Here is a 21,020-nt window from a genome sequence, read left to right as displayed (position 1 = left end):
TGGTCTTATGTTCAGGCAGCAGTTCCTGCTTTCTCCTGTGCTTCCTCAGTATCTTAATTGGATAGCTTTCTATTTGTTTAATTGGCTTAAGAATTTGTTTAAGTATGTATTAATTTAGGAGGTTATTTGCCCTTGTTTTTGCACTTAGATGCATCCATTAGAATGTTCTTTATGTAACAGGGCAGTTTCTTTTTAAAATAATTCACTTGCTTCCCTTAAGCTAAAAAAGAGTGGGCATATTCAACATATGTGTTGGTATTTATCGTTCCCCTGCCGTGTTTCCAGAATATCAGAATGATAAGGGGAAATCATTAGATTCTCTCCATTTAATTTAACAGTTTTAGTTGGATGGGATCATTATTGCATTTTCTTTCAGTGAATTGTGTGTTGCTCTTTAGGTGAATCAAACTGTTCAGGTTGCTTATGATGTTCAGCCTTTGGCATAATGTCACTAATGATTTCTTCAGGACCTTGAAATAAAGCAACAGGAAAATCTGTCAACAAAGAGATATAAATGGAATATTTTTAGATCAAAAATAAGATTTAAATCTTTGTACTGGAAGAAAAGGACAGCAGTGGGGAATTGCATACTTGATCATTTTCAATGCAATCAAAATGGCAGTGACTGCCTAGTTGCCAAAATAGCATCTGGACTCCTGGAAAAATGTAATGGTAGTTGTATTTGACAGGGATTATTACCATTAAGAAATTAATAAAGAAGTCCATTATCTTTTCCTCAAAGCTTTAGACATTTAAAATTTTCCACATTTTCTTCTCTCCCTGGTATAGTTTTCCTAGAGTATGCCTTCAGTTGATGCTTTTCTGTTTCTAATGTAATTTTTAATATGGAGACCCTGTGTGGTTTGTAGAGTCTATTTTATGGAAGGGAATAAAATAGGTGTGTGTGTGTGTGTGTGTGTGTGTGTGTGTGTGTTTGCAGAGAGGTGGAGGAAGGCTATGGAATTTATGGTTTCATTTCATCAGAGATGAACTCTTTTCTTCTGGTATTTCAAGAGCATTTCTCAACAGTTACTGACTAAATTGCCAGAATCAATGGTTTTTTTAATTGGCCTCTTTTTAAAAAATTGTCATTACGTTTGTCCTTTCTTGAAACTTTATTTGTTCTAGCTTAGTACTTGACTCACCTTATTAAACAGACTTTCATACTTACGAAATAAAATCTACTTTTACTATGATACTTTTACACACTGCAGTGTAGTAATTCCATTTCTAAGTTAGAAACCTTTACTCAGAAGTTCTGCCATTATGTCAAATTCAATGTAGCATCACTTTTCCCACAAAAAAATCCCAACCTCCAAACTTCTGTTAATACCACCACAGTTGTCCATGGACATTGACCTTCCACCCCATGTTGTTTCTTGCACTTCAATCCTAGCCTAGGGAAGGCTTCTTGGAGGAGGTAATACTTAATTGTGGTGTAAAGGTGATGATGGCGAGCTTGTCCTGGCCTTGGGAAACAGGTTGTGCAATGGCCTGATACCAGGACACACAGACGTAGGGTCCCGAAGTCTCCTGATCTTTTTCTTCAGATAGAGCATGCCATGGGTATTACAGAACATTGAAATAGTCTGGAAGATACAATAATAAATAAGACAGAGCATCCATCTTTTTAGAGCTTAGAGCTAAGTAGTGGGAACTTACGTTCTACCTGTTATAGGAGTCGCAAGAAGGATAACAGGTAAGGGATGAACATGGGATTCCAGTGGAGTCTGCAGCTTCAACAGATCTTAAAGGATGAGTAGCGATTAGCCTGGTAAAATGGGGTAAGGGGGTGTGGAAGATATTCCAAGAAGAATGCACATTTCACACAAAAGCATTGAAGGAAGAAGCAACAGGCTGTTTGCCAGCAACTTTACCAGCCTGGTACAGCAGGAGCATGAAGTTCATGGCATGTAGGAGAGATTTGGTTGGGTAAGGAGACCATGACAGAGCATTAAAAGTCAAATATGACATGTTAAGGGCTTTTATTTATAATTAGGCTATCATCTTTCAAACTCTTCAAACTCTATACAAGCATCTGTTAAAGAAAAATATTATATACCCCCAAGGATATATTCACTGGGGTCTTTGAATTTCAGTTAAAGAAGCATTTATATCTGAAACTAAAGTCATGTTCTATGAAAATATCATTAAATTGAGGACTATTATTTATTTATTTATTTATTTACTTTTGTCTGTGTTGGGTCTTCGTTGCTGCGCACTGGCTTTCTTTAGTTGCGGCAAGCAGAGTCTACTCTTCGTTGCGGTGCGCGGGCTTCTCATTGCGGTGGCTTCTCTTGTTGCTAGAGCACGGGCTCTAGGCATGCGGGCTTCAGTAGATGTGGCACGTGGGCTCAGTAGTTGAAGCTCACAGGCTCTAGAGCACAGGGTCAGTAGCTTGTGGCACACGGGCTTAGTTGCTCCGCGGCATGTGTGATCTTCCCGGACCAGGGCTCGAACCTGTGTCCCTTGCATTGGCAGGCTGATTCTTAACCACTGTGCCAGGAGGGAAGCCTGAGGATTATTTTTTTAAATGAGATATTTTTAGTCTTTTTAGCAGGTGAAATGCTTTTTAATAACAAAAATTACATATTAATTTCAGGCCTCTAAGAATAAGATGTGTGGGGCCTGCTGATACAAATTTGCTAAATCTTGTGTATCGTTGATGAGCAGGCATCGGAGAGTTTTTAGTTTAATTAGATGTGTATTTGACTAATTTAATTTATGTATATTTAACTTTTTTTGAAAACATAATGAATTCACATTCAAAATAAAGAAAAAGTATAAAAATCTTTAAAAAGCATACAGCAGAAAGGTTTTAATCTCATAACTATCTTCCATTTGTCCAGTTCTGACTTCCCCCTGTCCCCACAATTATAACCATTTTGTTTCATTTTGTTGTATATCCTTCCAAGGTTTTCTTATATACATATAAGCAAAAAGAAGCTTGATGTCTTATTTTCACACATTTTATAGCACATTGAACTCAGTTCTTAGATATGTACCTTGCTTTTTTAACTTTATATATATATATATATATATATCAACAATTACTATATTGAAGATTTTGTGTGTGTGTGTGGTATGCGGGCCTCTCACTGCCGTGGCCTCTCCCATTGTGGAGCACAGGCTCCGGAAGCGCAGGCTCAGCGGCCGTGGTTCACGGGCCCAGCCGCTCCGCGGCATGTGGGATCCTCCCGGACCCGGGCACGAACCCGCGTCCCGCAGGAGGACTCTCAACCATTGCGCCACCAGGGAAGCCCTGAAAATGTTTTTAAAGCAGTGAAGAGTTACATTCTTTTTTCTTTTATTAATAACTTTATAGTATACCATTGCTTTGTTGTTTCCCTGATTAATGACCTTTGGATTGTTAATAGTTCTGTGCTATTACATGCTGTTCCACAGTGACAAACTTTGAATATGTAACATTCTGCCCATTTGAAAGTATATCTAATACATTCCCAGAAGTGGAATTACATTTGTAATTTTTGTCAGTGTTTCCAAATTGCTGTCCAGAAGGGTTATATTGATATACATTTCTACTAGTAATATACAAGAACATGTGTTTCTGTAAGTCATAAACGGACTGTAAGTGCTAGTAAGCTTTTGCAGTGTTAACAAACAACCGTACTCTGTCCATGGATTACAGTTTAAATTTTTTTTTTTTTTGCATGTGTAACATGAGGTCTCTGTGGGTCAGCTGCGTGTTGGCCTGATTGGACTGAGTTGGGGTCCATTTGACTCCATGTCTCTTCTCATTCTAAGACCCAGGCTGATGGACTAGTCCCTATCTGAGATATGCTATTTTCATGGTGGAAGGCAGAAACAAGATAAGGTAGCTGAGCCAAATCAGGTATTCACAGAGAAAGATCCATAATCCATCGGCCAAAGCAAGTAACATGTCTAAGGCAAAGTAGTGGAGTAGGAAGTAAAATCTACTGTAGGGAAGTTTATCAAGGGGGAGGACAAATTATTTATGCATGAATAATGTAGCCTAACAAAATGTTAAAATTTTCATTTTTTGCCAAACTGATAGGTTAAAAAAAAATAGCAATCACCTTGTAGTTGTAAATTGCACTTAAGTTAAAGGATGTTAGCATCTTTCCTTTGTTTAAGAACCACTTCTGTTTCCTTTTCTTTGAATAAGTTATATTATTTGTCTGTTTTACTATTGGATTGTTAACCTTTTTCTCATTGATTTCAAAGAGCTCTTTACATATTATGGAGGATATCACATTCCTTTGATATGGGTTGCATATATTGTTTTTCCAAAACAGTAAGACTACCCCAAGATTATATTGCAGATTGCTCATGTTCTCTTCTGGTGGATTTATGGTTTTATTCTTTACATCTAAATCTTTATCCATTTGGAATTTATATTCCTGTTTGCCTTGTTCATGAGGTAATTGTTGAGCATTTGTTGAAAGCCACCTATATCATTCACTAGATAGAATATACTGCATTTTTCTTCTGTGTTTGAGTATTTTCTGTACTTTCTTTTCTATTCCTTTGGCTTTTCAATCCATTCAATATACATTGTTTTAATCATTGAGACTCTATATTTTAATATCTGGTTACCTGAGCCCTTATTCTTTTTCAGATTTTTTTAAATGATTTTTCTTATTTATTTTTTGAGGCAAACTTTTGAATTAGTTTGTGTAGTGTTTTAAGCATATGCTGGTATTTTAATTTGAACTTATTAAATTTATACTGTCATTTAGAAAGAAATGATATTGATGCTACCTATCCAGGAACATGGTATATCTTTCCATATTGTGTTAAAGCTTTCTTCAAATGGGTCTTTATGTGAATGATCTTATTCTTAGATATTTTATCTTTGTGTTACTAATGCTGATGGGGTCTTTTTTTCCCACTATCTTTTGATAACTAAGCTTTGTTCAAATAGGTCTTTATGTGAATGATTTTATTCTTAGATATTTAATCTTTTGTGTTACTAATGCTGATGGGGTCTTTTTTCCCTATTATCGTTTGATAACTGGGGGTAATCATATATATACAAAAGCTATTGATTTCTTTATACTGCTTTTGTTCTCCACTATAATTCTGAATTCTCATAGTGCTTCTGGGGTTTTCAGCTGATTCTCTAATCTATATTTTATTAACTCCAACAAACTAATACTAAAATTATTGAACTTCAGAAAATAAAGTCATTTGTTACTTAAAATCCCCACATAATTTTCTTTCACTAAATAATACTTTTATAATTTTATTTTATGTTGTGATAACTTTTGGAAGTAGCTGTCTTGTAGAGTGGAACAGGCACTAGGTTGGTAATTGGAAGACTTGGGTTCAAACTGGGGTTCTGCCTATTACTAGTTGTGTAATCCGAAGCTAGATAATTTTTGTTCCTGTAGTTCACTTACCTTTTCTGTGACATGGAACTAATATGTGTAACTGATACATACCAGATTTGTTTTGAAAATTAAATGAATTAACCTGTGTGAAAATCGTAGATTTCTAGTTAGTAAGAACTTGATAATATTTTTATTGGAACAGGATGTCCATATTTTGCCCTAGGTCATAATTCCTTGAAAAAAAAAATGTTTATCTTTGCATCCTCACCTTTTATGAGAATCCTCTGGCCAGAAAAGATGCTCATAAAAAAAATTATGTGTATTGATTCATTTTTTCCCCCTCAATATGTCTAGTAAAATTCAAGGAACACACTCAATACTAGAACAGTGCTTATTAAGTTGACTTGCTCTTTAAGATTAAGAATAATGGTCCACCTATAAAGGCTGAATAAATCTGAAGTTTGGTCCTCAAAGCAGGAAGGGCATGCGTTTTTATTTTTTTAAGATGTGCATATGATGCTGGCATATCTTACAAATGCTTGTAGTCTTCTAGTCTGTGCTTTGACTTTAAGCAAGACTTAAAAATAAATGTTTCAGATTACAGACCCATGATTTGTTTAGAGTTAATTAACATTTAAGTGTTTTTAAATACTAACATACTATTTGGTACCTAAACAGTTCTTCGACTTTAGGGAAATTTACAAATATCAATTTATCTTTTTTTCCATTTATGAAAGTATACATTATAAACAATAAAATTTTAATATGTATAGATGGTTTACAATACAAGTGTAAATTAAACATTCTGTACATACTTACTGAGTAATTGAATGAATACAGTCTTTTGATAATGTCTGGGGTTTTTTTGGAATTTTAATCCTGTGCATAGTCTGACTGAGTTATTTTCTAAATTATGGCAGTAAGTCATTTTTGTTCACAATAGCATGAAAAATAAAGAAGCTGTGTATTTGGCAGGAGTTCTACACAGTGTCCACAAAATTCATTTTAAAAGCTAATTTTTCTCGGGCTTCCCTGGTGGCGCAGTGGTTGAGAGTCCTCCTGCCAATGCAGGGGACATGGGTTCGTGCCCCGGTCTGGGAAGATCCCACATGCCGCGGAGCGGCTCGGCCCGTGAGCCATGGCCGCTGAGCCTGGACATCCAGAGCCTGTGCTGCACAATGGGAGAGGCCACAACAGTGAGAGGCCCACATACCGCCAAAAAAAAAAGATACTTTTCTTCACAATCTTATATTGATGTGTGAATGTAGAGTTATCGCATTCTTTAAAGGGTTAAAATAAAGTACAAGGGCTGTTCTTAAAACAATTTTAAAAGGGTATATAACTGGAACAAAACTGAGAAGTGTAAGAAATTTTACTTTGCAGATTATAAATTGATTTATCAAAGAAGAGATTAAAGAATAGGAACTTGAGAGTCGAGAGGGACCTTAAAAATCATCTTCCCTGAGATGTTAAAATTGTAGACAAGACCACACCACTAGTAAGGAAGGACTAGAGGCTTAGAGCTCAGGCCTCCTTTCACCTTAGCTACGATTCTTTCCTCTGTGGTGTTCTAGATATAAATAGACTGAACATTGTTAATAGATGATATTTTAATTTACCATGAGTAAGATTTGTCATTTACTTATTATGCAATCAAAGAAGAATATAGAGAATAGACAAGTGAAATCAACTTAAAAATGAAGCTAAGTGTTCAAATGTTTTCATATTTTACTCAGTTTTTGCTCTTATTTCTGCTCTGGTTAGTTAACATCAAGAAATACATACCACAAGTACGGTGGGAAAACTTCCCTGAAAGATGTACACTAAAATATTTTATAGAAATTATCTAATAAGTGAGAACTCAAGCCACATTGTAGCAATATTTTGGTGCTACTTTCCACTTTGCCGCTGCCTCAATGTAGTGTGTTCCCTGAATTTCTTTCTAGGTTGAGAAATACATAACAGAAAGTTTGGTGGTCAAGAACACTTTTTTAAGGTATGGTCCCATTCGAATGGCTTCTCTTCTCGTGGGTTATATGGATTTTTTTACCCAGTAGGAGACTTGACTATTACCACCAGAGTGATTGGTTCATGTCTTTTTCAACCCCATGAACTGACGACAGTTAGGCAACACCACTTATCACAAGAAGAGATGATTGTGTAACGAGTAAAAATTAAAGTGTAAGTTAGGTTGATCTTCCTAACATCTTTCCTGAAATGATCCTTTCTGTAAGACAGAAATTTCACTACTGCAAAGTAGTTACATGGCGACCAGAAGATAGGCCTCCTTTATATGCAGTTTCACTTTCTGTGGTTTCAGTTACCCATGGTGGTCAACCATGGTCTGAAAATATTAAATAGAAAATTCCAGAAATAAACAGTTTGTAAGCTTTAAATTGTGCGACTACTGTGAGTAGCGTAATGAAATCTCACACCACCCGGCTTTGCTCTGCCTGTGACCCCCATCTGTTGACATCGTTATGACTGTATGACCCAGGATCGCCAGAGCACATTGATCCTCCTCTTGACATATCATCAGAAGGTCAATAGTAGCTTAATGCTGTGTCACAATGCCTACCTCATTCACCTCACATCATCTCATCACAGAGGCATTTTATCATTCCACATTATCACAAGAAGAAAGGTAAGTACAGTATAATAAGAAAAGTGAGGACTACTGTATTTTCCCTTGGATACCCCAAATCGTGATCATATTAGAAAGAGAGTGTTTAGAAATTATTTTTAAAAAGAGAGCCAGACTTTATGATGAGTGTACTAATTCTGATGTTTATTATCACCATAAATGGCATGAGGGTACTATTCTTAACCGTTTTTAATTGTTGTATAAAGAATCATCTTTTATATCAAGTTATTTGTGAGGATGGGGTAATCATCGCTCAGCCTAACTTTGAAGTTTAAACATTCTCTTAGCATTAAAACATTCTTATAAGCACTTTCCTGTACGCTTGCTATTTAATAGCTTTTAGGGTATATTTGAGATAAATTAACATTTGGTACCTTTTGAGAACTTTGGAGGAAAGTTGTCATAACTTTGGTGTTGCCCATTTCTTCACTTGTAAGTTTTGGGACCTCGGACAAATAGTTCTCTTTGTAAGCCATGGTTCCCTCATTTGTAGTTGGGATGATACAGCTACATATCTCATGTAGTTGTTTTGACTGTTACATGAGATTATTTTATGTGCATCGCAGTGACTGGTACAAAGTTCTCAAACACTAAAAGCTATCATTTTTAAATTACTTCAAATTCTTCTGAAGGACATAAATAGTAAGATACCAAACAGTGGGAGCTATTACTGGGAATGGCATCATCTCTTTGAGGCAAGTATGAGAGGAGTTTCTAAGGTGAACACATTCTTAAAGAATGTGTTGTTGAACAACAGTGGTTGGTCAAAAATGTGATCTGAGGACAATTCATCTGTATATTTTAACTAACCAACTGACAATACAGAAGAGTATGAGGGTGGGATTATATGCCAATTCGCTTACATAAGTGTATTATGGAGAATTGAATTTTAGGTCTTTAAAAGGAAGGGAGGCCGTTGAATTTCTTAGGTATGTTTCTAAAGAGGTCCGATGACTTATTCTACTCTAAGTCAAAGTTTTAAGCTGCACATGATAGGTCAGTGGTGAGCTCACCAGGCATTTGGTGAATGGCTCACAGGTGTACATTGGTTGGAAGTTCTTGTTTTTTGGAAGAGGGAGGGTTCTTTTTTAACATTTTGTGATAAAGCAAATAACTGCAGGGGAAAAAAACCCCAATAGGTGAATATTTTCTTAATGCCTCTTGTGTCAGGTTAAAGCAACACAATACTTGTATTGTCTGACACTGATATTAAATTCATTGTGGTTATAATACTAAAAGTTTCATTTCTCAAAAATAACCTTCCAAATTCCATAAACTATTGCTTGATGATAGGAACATGTATCAAATATTAAAGTGTTATCTGTATCTGTGACTACATATTTCAGTTTCAGTTATTAAAATAGAAGATACTTAACAATTCTATCTTAAAAATAGGGGAATGGACATTCTTCCTTTTATTGAGAAGAGAAATATTAGAAAAACTTGTTGAAACAGTGTCTGAAAGAGGTTAAATTTGGAAATAACTTGTTTCCTGATATTCTCTTTGAGAATTCTCCAGCAGTGTTCACTAGCATATCTTATATTTTCTTAGCTTGTGTGAGTCTCATTTTTATATCTACAATGGAAACAACATGAGCTCAAAAGCACACTTTTTCAGGTTCATACCATTTTCCATAATACTGCTGTGGCAATGTCAAAGAGACTCATTAAATGTTTTATGGATTTCTGTTGTAGTTTGTGCTTTGGTTCTCTCTGAAGATGTATTTATATTTGTACATCTGTGTTTGTAGATCATTTTGTATTTCCCACCAATTTAATTATTGTTCGGTAAGTTCTTGTCATTGCTTTTCGTGCATTTGCTTTTGGTTTTAGCTTTTCTTACCATATTTACCTTAGAGAGCTTGCATATAAAACAATTCATTTGAATTTTGCTCATATATATTTTAAAAATTAGATTTATTGGAAATGTTTCTTGAATTTTACTTTTAAAGCCACAGTACTTAACATGTTGTTAAACATTTAATAAATGTTCAGTGAATGATAAAGTGTATCTCAGTCTACATACATTATGAAACTTTCTGGAGACCTACTTATAATAGTATAGCAAAATCACATTGGGTTGTTAGTTCTGATGTAGACAATACCAGGTATGTAACCAATTGAATATCTTGAACTTTTCAGGTAATTGATAAAGAATATAGATTTATTTAACACATATTATGTGCTAGTCATTAGCACATATTTAATATTTAAACATTTTAACATTTAATGTAAAATAAAAAGAAGACATGGTAATTTACTATTAAGCATTGGGTTGCTTGGATCAATTCAATTATTTAATAAAATTATCAATGACAGGATTTGAGAGAATATTTTGGAGCTGCCTTCTCTTTTACTGACTTCTAAAATCTTGCAAAAATGTTAATTTGCAATGTAGAATTCAAATGAAAGAAAACTTTTACAGCCTAGAAAAGTACATTTAAAACTATTTATTTCATTCAGCCATCAAATACAGTACTAACTTAGTGACAATGAGATTATATCAAAGTTAAATTCATTAACAATTACTTGAATGCCTTTTAAATCACTTAAAAAGTGAGTGCCATCTTGGGATTTTCATTGAAGTATAAATTCTGGAGTGTTATTTTATTCTGTATTACGGTATCAGAAGTGAAATAAGAGTTGGCTTCAAGTAACAAATGGGCCACTAACCAGTTGTATGACTTTAAATTCCTTTTGCCAAAGTTTAAACACTGGGAAACTTAGGGCTATATATACCCACACACTTTTCTATGCTGCATATGATCCGTGAGCTAAGCTATGTGAACAGAATTCTTTATGAGCTTGGAGTTCCATTAGTTCAAGTTATCATTATTAGGATGATCATTATTATATCTGGCAAATTTTCTGTCTAGTTCCTAGTCTATTTCAGTTTCTTCAAGGATAATTTTGCAAGAAATAATTTGTTTTGAATGGCTGCAGAAATGTTTATAGAAATATGTTAAGCTCTTAAACTGACTTCCACACCATTTAACATTTTCCTATACGTCCTTTGTGTTTGTTTGGCATGTGTGTACTTACACATGCACATAGTAAATGTCTATAAAAACAAAACCAAAGACAAGGATGAATGTGATATGAGCATCTCTGCTTTACACTGTAGTTGGCCTCAAACCCTCATACTCTCTTTCTTACCTGCTCTGGTGACCTTCTGGATTAGAGTTTCAGAGAAACAACCAGAGGTAGTAGCTGTAGCAAGATAGCAGCTGGGACCATACGGATCTCAGCATCCTGCCTTATGGCCATTATCTTTGTTTCTATCTTTATGCTGCCACTCTGTCTCCTTCTTGTGTTCTCCCTGCATCCTCTCCTCGCCGCCGCCGCCTCCTCCTCTTCCTGACTCCAGCTCCCGTTGCTCCTTGTAACTTACCCTTCCTCCTTCTTCATTTTTCTTTATTGATACAAGATGAAACAAGACTCCCTAATTAGGAAATTCTTTAAAAACTATTTTTTAAAGTGTATATAGCCAAGCAGCTACCATTCCCTAAATCCCATAACCACCATTAACAATAGAAAAATTATTTTTGTATACTTTATCAATTAGAGTGTATTAGACTGTAGCCCCCTTAAGTGCTGAAATAATAGATATTTAAAATAATGCAACAATTTTCTCACTTTCTATGTAGGAATGGGTTGTTGCTATAATAAAAAATAATTTGAGGCTAATGACAAGAAAATATAGTGAGTAATATCCTTTCCCCTTCCCCAACTGCTGAAAATGAAAATCATGTCAGCATCAAGTCATTTTTGCCACATCCCTTGTTAACAGCTTTTTTCAGGGTGGGTCATAATTCTGTGTTCTGTTAGTGTCTTAACTCCATAGTGACATGCTTAAATCTTATTCCACATTGATTTTTTTAGTGTATATACATGTATTTTTAGGATACCCCATGAATGATGGATCTCATTATTAAGTTATTATCAACTTTGGCAAAAATGTTATAACCTTTGAATGAAGAATAAATTTATTAATATGATAAGGTTAATAATTGATTTTGCTGTTTGGAATTTGTGTGTAGCGTCTCATTGTGTATGTCTAAAAAAGTAAACTTACTGTCTGCCTGTCGCCAGGAGAAAAAAGTGGGACCTAATCAAACTGCTGTGGGGTCAACCCTTGTGGTTTTAAAGGCCCTTAATGTTGTCCAGCTGCAAAATAAAAGGAATTGGGAGGGGAAGTTGGAAGGAGCGGAGGGGGCTGGTTGGGGGGGGGGAAACGTGTGGAAAAGAACAGGGAGTCTGGCTTTTATTTTTTTTTTTTTTAAGTGAGTTCAGTGCCAGCCTGGACATTGGCTGTGCAGACTATTGAGCCATTGTCTGCTCCATTTCCAGAATAGCCCCCAGTTAATCACTTCGGCTTTGAAGGGAATTTCCTCGTGGAATTCTCCACAGAAAATCTAATCAACTGACCTGCCCTCTCAACAATGGAAGGCTTTTTTTCTCTCTTTCCCTTATTGGGGCGGGCTCTGTAATGTAGCCTTTTGTGCAGAATGAACCCTCCCAGTAGGAGTGGAGAGCGTGTGTGAGCGACTGAGTGTGTGAGTGTGAGTGTGTGTGTGTGTGTGTGTGTGTAGAATGCACACTATCTCGTGTTGGTGAGTGTGTGCTTACTCCCTGACCAGATGCTGCGGTGCACGGGGCAGCCACCATCTCTGCATGCGTGTCTGTGTAAGTGTCTCTCTCTGTGTTTGTGTATGTGCCTCTGTCATTTCATGTCAAAGGTACATTACCTGATTACCTTCCTCGCCTGCCAGATTTTTATCTAGATAATTGGAACTGCTATGGAGGCTGTGCCTTGCCAGCCAGCTTAGGAGCCGTAAAGCCCTAGTTTGTCCACCTTGTTATCTGTGGCTGCCTGGGCAGAGGAAATTAAAGAGATCCCCAGCCAGGGATCGCTTCCCGCCCTGACCTCCCCAGCAATCCCAAGCAGGACAGTTTGTTAGGACCATCTTTTTGTTTTCATTTGTTGGTTTGCTTTGGGGTTTTGTTCCCTGGAGTGTGCGTTATTTTGGTATGTGGATACCTATTCCCCTCCGCATCGCACGTCGTGTTTTATGGAGTTTGGAGCTGAGGAAACTTTGGTTGGGTTGCCAGGACGTTCGCACCACTTTGTGGAAAGCGCGAGCTAACAGTGAGACCGACAGAGTGAGTGACAAGTTGTTTACAGGTTTCCTTGAAGGGGCCTCTGCTATATTTCAATCTGTCAAAGTTGCTTTTCTTCCCTCAGAACAATGCCTGATTGTTGTGTGCGAGTGTGTGTGTGTGTGTGTGTGTGTGTGTGTGTGTGTGTTTCCGTGTGCGCACGGAGAGAGCCTAGAAAAGGGTGAGAAGGCGTAACAATTCTTTGTGTAAAAATGCTACTACTAACATTTAATCTTTTTGCTTAATGAGTTAATGAATGCAGTCTAATCGGGGTTCTGTTAGTTTACAGATTTCTTTTAATCAGTAGCAAATGCATTTTCAAAAATCATATTGTGTGTGTGTGTGTGTGCATGCGTGTGCGTGTGTGACTTTTATTATTTAGAGGAGAGAGTATGGGAGACGCGTTAAATGAGTTGACTTCTCACATTCGGTGATGTCTCGAAGGGAGAATTAAAAGGAAAGGACAGGCACCCTGAGGTTGTCTAGTGCCTTGCAGCCCGAGAGCGTGCGGCTGGAGGAAGGGGGAGCAGCCCGACCCGGTGCTGGAAGTGCGCTACCCCTTTAAGAGACTGGTCAAGGAGTCCTAGGAGAGGGAGGGGGGGAGAGAGAGAGAGAGAGAGGGAGAGAGAGAGAGAGAGAGATTGAGAGAGAGAGAGAGAGAAAGAGAGGGAGGGAGAAAATCAATTGGTTTAGAAGGTTTGGACTCACTTGACAGGTTCAGTTGGAGACGATCATAGGTGGCTGCTGTGACAAAGGGAAATTGTGCTTTTCCAGCATGCTTACTGACCCTGATTTACCTCAGGAGTTTGAAAGGTGAGTACAGTTTTTCCCCCCTGATATATTGAAGTGCAACTATCCCATTTTACAGTAGTCTCTGAATCCATTGGAAGATGCTCCCTTAAAACGTGTTTGTTAGAGAAGCTTTTAGCTAGTGCTTCTGCAATCTTGTTAGCTGATTTTTGTTGATTGCCCAGACCAAATGGAACTGATTTGCAAAGTCTCCGGGATTTCTTCTAATATTTTTAGGTTACATCCTATAACAGGAAATTAAATGAACATTAAGCATCTCTCCCACTCGCTGCTTTTCTCTTTCTCATTCACTCTCTTACTTTCTTCCTTCATTGATATTTTTCTCCCCTTCTACACCTTTTCAAATGCTTTTGTGTGCAGAGTGTTACCATTTTCAACATCTCTGTCTCGTAATTTCTGGGGTGACAGAAGGTTTTAGTGGTGGTTAAAACGGAGGCTATAAGTTCCTATTTGATTCTTCTGTAAAACTTTGGAAGCTGCTCAGTAAAGCACATGACCTTTTGTTGATATAAGAGAGCAGATTTTTTTTTTTAAAGAAAATTTAACATCGCAGGAATCTATTAGTACATTACTCTTGAAATGTCAAAAAAAAAAAAAAAAGAAATGGGGATGATCCCTTTCTAAGTTTTTAGTGGCCACTTTTTGCACTGTCTTAAGCTGAATTTTGATTTATTCTGTTTTCCCTTTTGCTATGATGGGAATAAGTTTATTTGTAATCAAGTATTTCCTATTAGAGAAATATGTGTAATATCCTTCCATTGGATGTTTTTCCAAGTAAAGCAGGGCTCTGAAAGAATTTTAGCCCTCTTCGTGTTCCTATAAGTACACACTGCAGTTTTTAAATTTGAGTTCTTATCCTAGCATAAGTTCATTTTTGGGGACTATAAATAGAATTTTGTTTGCCATTAAAAAGAATTCAAACTTTGTATTCTGTATGGTGAATTAGGAAAAAAAAGCTAAAAAAAGCCAGGATGCATGATACCCAGGCTTTTTTTTTTTTCATTTTCATGAAAGCTACCTTCTGTATAAACATTTGTTGTATCTGACTATGCAATGCAAGCTAGGTGCTAGACCAGCTGGTTAAAAATATGCTAAGTCAAGCTGTTCATCGCTCAAAAGACTGAATTTGATATGAAAAGACGAAAAAAGAAAGGACAAAGATTAAAACATTCTAGAAGTGAAGCAGTGGAAGAGAAGAGGGGTATTGAGAATAAAATAACGCTTGAATGTGGTTACCTATTAGAGAAACCAATATCAGATCAGGAGAGAAAGTAAAATAGCCAGCATATATACTTTAACACTGTCTTCTTTCTTTCATTTCCTCCTCCTCTTTTTTTTTTTTTTTTTTTTAAAAAAAACTTAAGGTGCATCTTCACCACATAATTCCAGTGATGACTGAGCTTTCTTAACAGTTTTGAATTATTTTTTTTCAAAGTTCTATATATTAACTCTTTAAAATAGTTAGCTTTTTTTTTTTTTTTTTTTTGGTAAACATAGCCTGTTTCATATGTAGGTATTGAAGTTATTTACACTGGAACATACTACTGCTTAATACCATAGTGAGTTTTCTAGTATGTGCAGAGCGACACTTAAATGATAGTATTCTTCAACTCTATACTTTTCGAAGATAAAACTCTGAGTCTGATTTGTAAGCCTGTTAAATGACTGTTCTTATAAAAAGGTAGTTACATATTAACAGGCTGTAGCCTATTCCTTTATATAGGCAAGCTTTCCTGCTGTGAACTTTATTTGTATTTTTTCAATTATCTCTTTTTAAACTAAACTTTTCCCTTTCCTATTCTGATGCTCAAATCTCTTTAACATTTTTTTTTTCCTCCTGGTGAGAATTTCAGTTTTTTGTCACCCTTTTCTAACTGCCTAATTAAATAAGCAAGTGATAATCAATAGAGTTGTCAGTGTAGACAGCATCTTTGGAAATATTAGTAGCTAAAATAATTTTGAAAAATGTCCTACAATATAAAATTTCCTAATAATTTCCCCTGTGGCTGTAATTGGTAATACATACAAAAATCTTAGTAAATCATTACTATTTGTTTACACTGAATTTGTATGGCTGAGTGTATCTATAGTCACCCACATAGAGTATATATCATGCAGACTCAATATTGAATATTTATATTCTCCAAAGGAGGTATATATGCTGTAATTACACTCTCATACATAGTCAGCTTTTTTTGCCTTTTCAACTATCTGCAACTTTCATTGAATATGTAGGTCATTTCTATCGAGTGTTAAGTTTTTATTCTGTTTGCTCACCTGATATAGATGAGCTGTTCACTCAAACTTAGTCAGAAATCTGAAAAGAAGACTTCTAAATTTCTATATGAAATAGAGAACTTTGCTCTGGAGGACATTACTAAGTTGCTTGGGGCTTATGTATTTTGGAAGTTGTATGTGGTTTTTTTTCTAGTTTCATCAGTAGTCTTGTCCATCTTCTATTATCCTTTCCAACCTGTAGACTATTTGAAACTTTAAGGAATATTCAAAACTTAAATGTCTGGATCAAAATCGGGATATAGATTTGTTATGTCCGTATTATCAGCCCTAGAAATGAACATGATCAATACTGTCAGACTAATAAACAGTTGTTAAATAAATCAGAAGTAGTAACAATTTCACTGTCTGCTAAAACATATTCAGGAGGTAAAGCAAATTGAACAATGATTCTAAAAAGTAAAGAAGCTGAAATGTTTTATTTTTACTGTCAAGCATCCCTAACATAACTGATTATGATTAATGAAAACAATTCTCAGGTGGGAGGTGAATAGGCAAAGAATGCTCTAAGGAATTATTTGTAAGCAAAATCTTTTAGCTCATACTATTTAGAGGAAACATAACTGGCAACGTGGTCTAAATGTTAATAATAGTGTCTGGAATGAACGCTTGAACTCTCCGAAAAAATTTTAAATAAAGACAGTGAATTTATATATTTACCTGAAAATAAATAATAAAAATTGTAACTAAGGGTTTTTCCTTTCAGAATACCATTTATTTTTTCATATTCTTAGAATGAAAATATTTAAAGTATTTGTCTTACACATCAATATCAGTTTGTTTCTGATGAATGAAAAAAACATTTTTTGTTGCTATCAATAATATTGTATTCTATTTTTCCTTATGTTTATATTGATCCTATTTGACTGTAATGTAATTTTTTTTATGACCAAGCTACTTGTTACACTTTCTGATTGTTTTATGTTAAGAGACTTAATTAAAAAGCAAGTATAAGATGATTGCTTAAGAAGACAGTCTATTAATGTCTAGAAAGAAAAAAGTTGGGCTTGAAGGTAGTGAGATGAAGCAAATTAAGCTTATAATAGCACCTATTTGATGGCTTCTCTCAAAACGGGTGCAGACAACACACTGCCAGCTTTCTGCATGTTGAAGGGAACACTTGTACAAGAGTAAACCTTCTGCAACAAAAATTTAACTTACTATTTACTTTATATTCCCATCTAATTTATTTATGGCCATATAGACTAAAGAAATAATTTTTCACATTAAGAGACTTTTAAGTGTTTTTCTGAAGAAAGAAATATACATCAGGTACTGTGAAAAATTAATTTTTTTAATTACCATGAAAAATCACTGTTAATGGGCTGCAAGAATATTTCTGACGTTAGCAGTCCTTTAATTACCTAAAGTTTGGCCGTAGTAATACTATATTTGTCACCTGGACAGATTCATTCAGCTTGATTAAAAACTTTTTTTGAAACTATTGTGCTCATGAGTGATAAATACGTTCACGTTAGCAGGTAACCCCTAGGTGTGAACCAAAGGAAAGCTGTCTGCTCACATTGTCACCTAATGGCACCTGTAAACCTGTAAGTTTGATACTATGTTTTCAGGTTGTTCTGATATCTGCCTTTGTTCCTTTTATTTATTTATTTATTTATTTTCGATTACCTTGTAGAGGAAAAGGTGCCTACAACTGATTATAGATTTTAATTACCATCCCAATAACTTGCAAGCTAACTGAGCTAAGATATTAGTTTGGAAGGCAGCTTGCATGAAGCAGTGGACAAACCATACTTCTATCACACTCAAACTGGAGGACTGTCCTGAAGACTTAGCAGGCGATGCCATCTGACTGATTACCAAGAACAATTAAGGGTTAAATGTCAGGTAGTTCAGTGTTTAGCAGGTTGCTAGGTATAGAAATGTGTGGATGTTATGATTCCTTCACACGTTGATATGTTCTTCTGTTTCTCAAGTATAATCAGCATACAATAATGTATTTATCTGTGCTTAGGGAGCTTTTAAAGTCTGTATATGCACCATACCTGAGAGGCAAATAATAAGGCCTGTTCTAATACTTGAGCACATTACTCCTCCATAGAGCTGGAAGCTATTTCAAAGGTATTACATTCATAATGCATTTAAAAAGCCAAATTACATTCATGGTTAAAGTCTGAATTTTATTGTCTGTTCTTTCTACAATCAATTCTCCAGCCACCTAATGAGTATGTGTATAATGCAGATGTGTATTATGTATGTTGAATACCTCCCTTTCTATAGACGAGTTAAATAAATATAACTGATAGGTTTTGGTTTTCTTCCACAGTTTGTTACTCATTTATAATTTCAGTGAGTTTAACAGCATGGGAAATAAAACAATCTTGACGTTTCTCTTGTTCTAACTTATATATAGTTTAATATGTCAGGTTTCTGACTCAGATGATGGCACTCAGATAGAAATATGTGCAAAGATTTAACCAAAACATGAAATATCTTCCTTTTAAAGGAAGCATTTTGTTGAACAAGAACTGGACTGACATATAGCAAATTCTTTCTTGCTTCATTCATTCTGTCCTGTTTTTCTTGTCACTGATTGAGAGCATTGTCATTTACATTAAATATAAAATTTGAATGTTATATAGATGAACATGATCGAGTGATATTGCTGGAGAAGAAAAAATTGAAAGACATCCTATTTTGCTTCAGCGAACAGCATTTACTTGGACATTCTTTAAGAGAATGCCTCATATTTCTCCACTTTAATCAGGAACTAATAATGGTTCAGGAGGTGACCTTTTCATCCTTTCTGACTTCTGTGTTTTCTCCTGCAGTTTGGAAACTGCACTCCCTTCTCTTTAGCATTATCTATTCTTCTCTTCACCTACTAGTTGAGAGTTCATACATCTCTGGAGAGACTGTGGCGTGTGGTTCTGCTTGTCCAATAGGGGGGTGTTGCATTTCTCCACATTCAGTATCCTTTTCCCTCGGAGCCTGAGTGTAAAACCTCAGCAGTACTCCCTGCCTTTGCCAGCCTGAGGAGTCAGAGCCTCAAAGTTGCTCCCAGCTCTTGCGCCTTCATTGTAGAGCTGCATTCTGCTCGGTGGGCTGCCGAGAAGGACCAGACCGAAACAAGATTTAGAAGAATTCTGGTGAGAACTGTTTATAGGGATATGGTATTTTAAAAGAATGTAGTAAACAAACAGAATTGTGGCATAAACAAAGATAATTAGCATAAACAATGTCGTTTTAGGACAGGTGGTTTTAAAAAACAAACAACAAAAAAAACCCAAATATGAACCCAACTTGAATGCTGCCAGTTTGGAACCACTGAACCTTAATCTGTACTTCATGAGAATTACCCAGGTTTGTTGATAAACTTATTAACATGCTTTTTCTGTGTCTTTTGTATAATTTTCCGGTCATTATGCCCTTTTGTCACCCAGCTTGCAAGTCATCTATTACAAGGTAGTGTAAGGACTTTTTACCCATAAGACATGACAGAAGGAAAATTAAAAACAAAAGCTTGTGGTTGTTCATAGATATTTGAAATCAGTATCGAAGCTTAAGTCAATGCAAAACTGAACTCAGCTCATTGTATTTTAAATCTCTTTATCTAAGTGGCATTTCAGTCACTTGGCTGTTTAGTATTAATACATTTACTTTTGTCTTGCCTCAGAATTCAGAGATTTCTTGCTATGGCTGAATCATCACTTGTGTTATATGTTTATTTCTGAGTGTTGCTTATGCCTGCTTCCTATTTTCTCTGTAACTTAGTGAAGGTGGTACAGCAGGGTATAAATGTAGTTGGTGACCATGCAATAAGAGGATGCTAACTGTTGTGAACCACGTTATCTAAACCTACTATGCTGTCGTGATGAATTTTTTTTCTGGAGACGTTTAGGTTTATTACTAACTGACATTTTTTCTTAATGCCTTCTACTGAAATAGTCTGACTTACATGAAATGTGGAGTATGGTGAACAGAAAGCTGTTTATTTTTCTTGCATTAAAGACCAAAGTTCTTTATGGAAATTTAAAAGATTTTTTCCTATTTATCTCCTCATGGAGAATGGGGGCCAGGAATTCCAAGTAGGTAGTTGCAGTATTCTGTAGCCCTTCTCTTAGCTGAAATGAAAGCATTTGTGAATGAGTTTTGGTTTCTTGGAGTTCTAAAGATGTGTGTAAACTAGTAAACCATGTCTCATTCATGTGCTATGGAGATTTCTCGTACTTCAGGGACAAAAATAATTTGGCTACTAACGAATTAGGGCTACCTGCCAGTGCCAACACATACTGTAGGTAAGAGGAACACTATAAAGAAAAGCTGCTGGCAGCGAATCCCTTGAAACTTTCATATGTAACAGTGTTTCTATTTCTGCTCTTCACATCTTTGAAAGAATGTGTTTTTTAGAAGAGAAAATGTTAAAAAAACAGAAGATATGATGTTTCTTAAAAATGTATTAGTAGCTTCATTTTTAATATTTCTCATTGTAGAGATGCATAGGATTTTATTATGTTCTATGCACATGTGCCTCCCCTCTCCATCCCAGTCATTTCTGTGACATTGAAACCTAAGAATCAGATGCATTGAGAGTGGATGTAATATGAGGAAATGAAATTTGCCGTATAGGGCCAAAGAAAAAGGCACCCTTAAAACCTTGTAAGATTTTTATATTGGCGCTTGAAGAGAGTTAGATCAGTTGGGACACTGAACAGCAATTTCATAAAGGATGTGTCTGTCCTCTCCGTTAGGGCTTCAGGAACATTATTGAGAAGAGAAAGAGTTAACCTGCTTTGCTTGTTGATAAATATTTTAATCTAGCAGTAAAATAG

General features: G+C 35.7%; 1 protein-coding gene across 19 annotated transcripts in view; it reads left to right on the top strand.

The window, feature by feature from the left end:
• Window positions 1–21,020, top strand: part of SOX5 (SRY-box transcription factor 5) — a 1,010,478-nt gene that overhangs the window by 584,967 nt on the left and 404,491 nt on the right. The window contains exons 1-2 of one of the 19 annotated variants that reach the window (XM_067008872.1): window positions 12,518–12,645; window positions 13,835–13,932. The exons of 14 other annotated variants lie outside the window; for them this stretch is intronic. In XM_067008872.1, coding sequence (XP_066864973.1) covers window positions 12,634–12,645; window positions 13,835–13,932 — 110 coding nt within the window. In that variant the 5' untranslated portion in view covers window positions 12,518–12,633. Of the gene's footprint in view, window positions 1–12,517; window positions 12,646–13,728; window positions 13,933–21,020 lie in introns of those variants that run through there. 4 more of the 19 variants (XM_067008878.1, XM_067008871.1, XM_067008870.1 and 1 more) reach the window with 4 other exon arrangements.

This window comes from Kogia breviceps, chromosome 12 (assembly GCF_026419965.1).
Source record: "Kogia breviceps isolate mKogBre1 chromosome 12, mKogBre1 haplotype 1, whole genome shotgun sequence".
In the NCBI taxonomy this organism is placed as follows: Eukaryota; Metazoa; Chordata; class Mammalia; order Artiodactyla; family Physeteridae; genus Kogia; species Kogia breviceps.
This window is presented reverse-complemented; position numbering and strand designations above follow the sequence as displayed.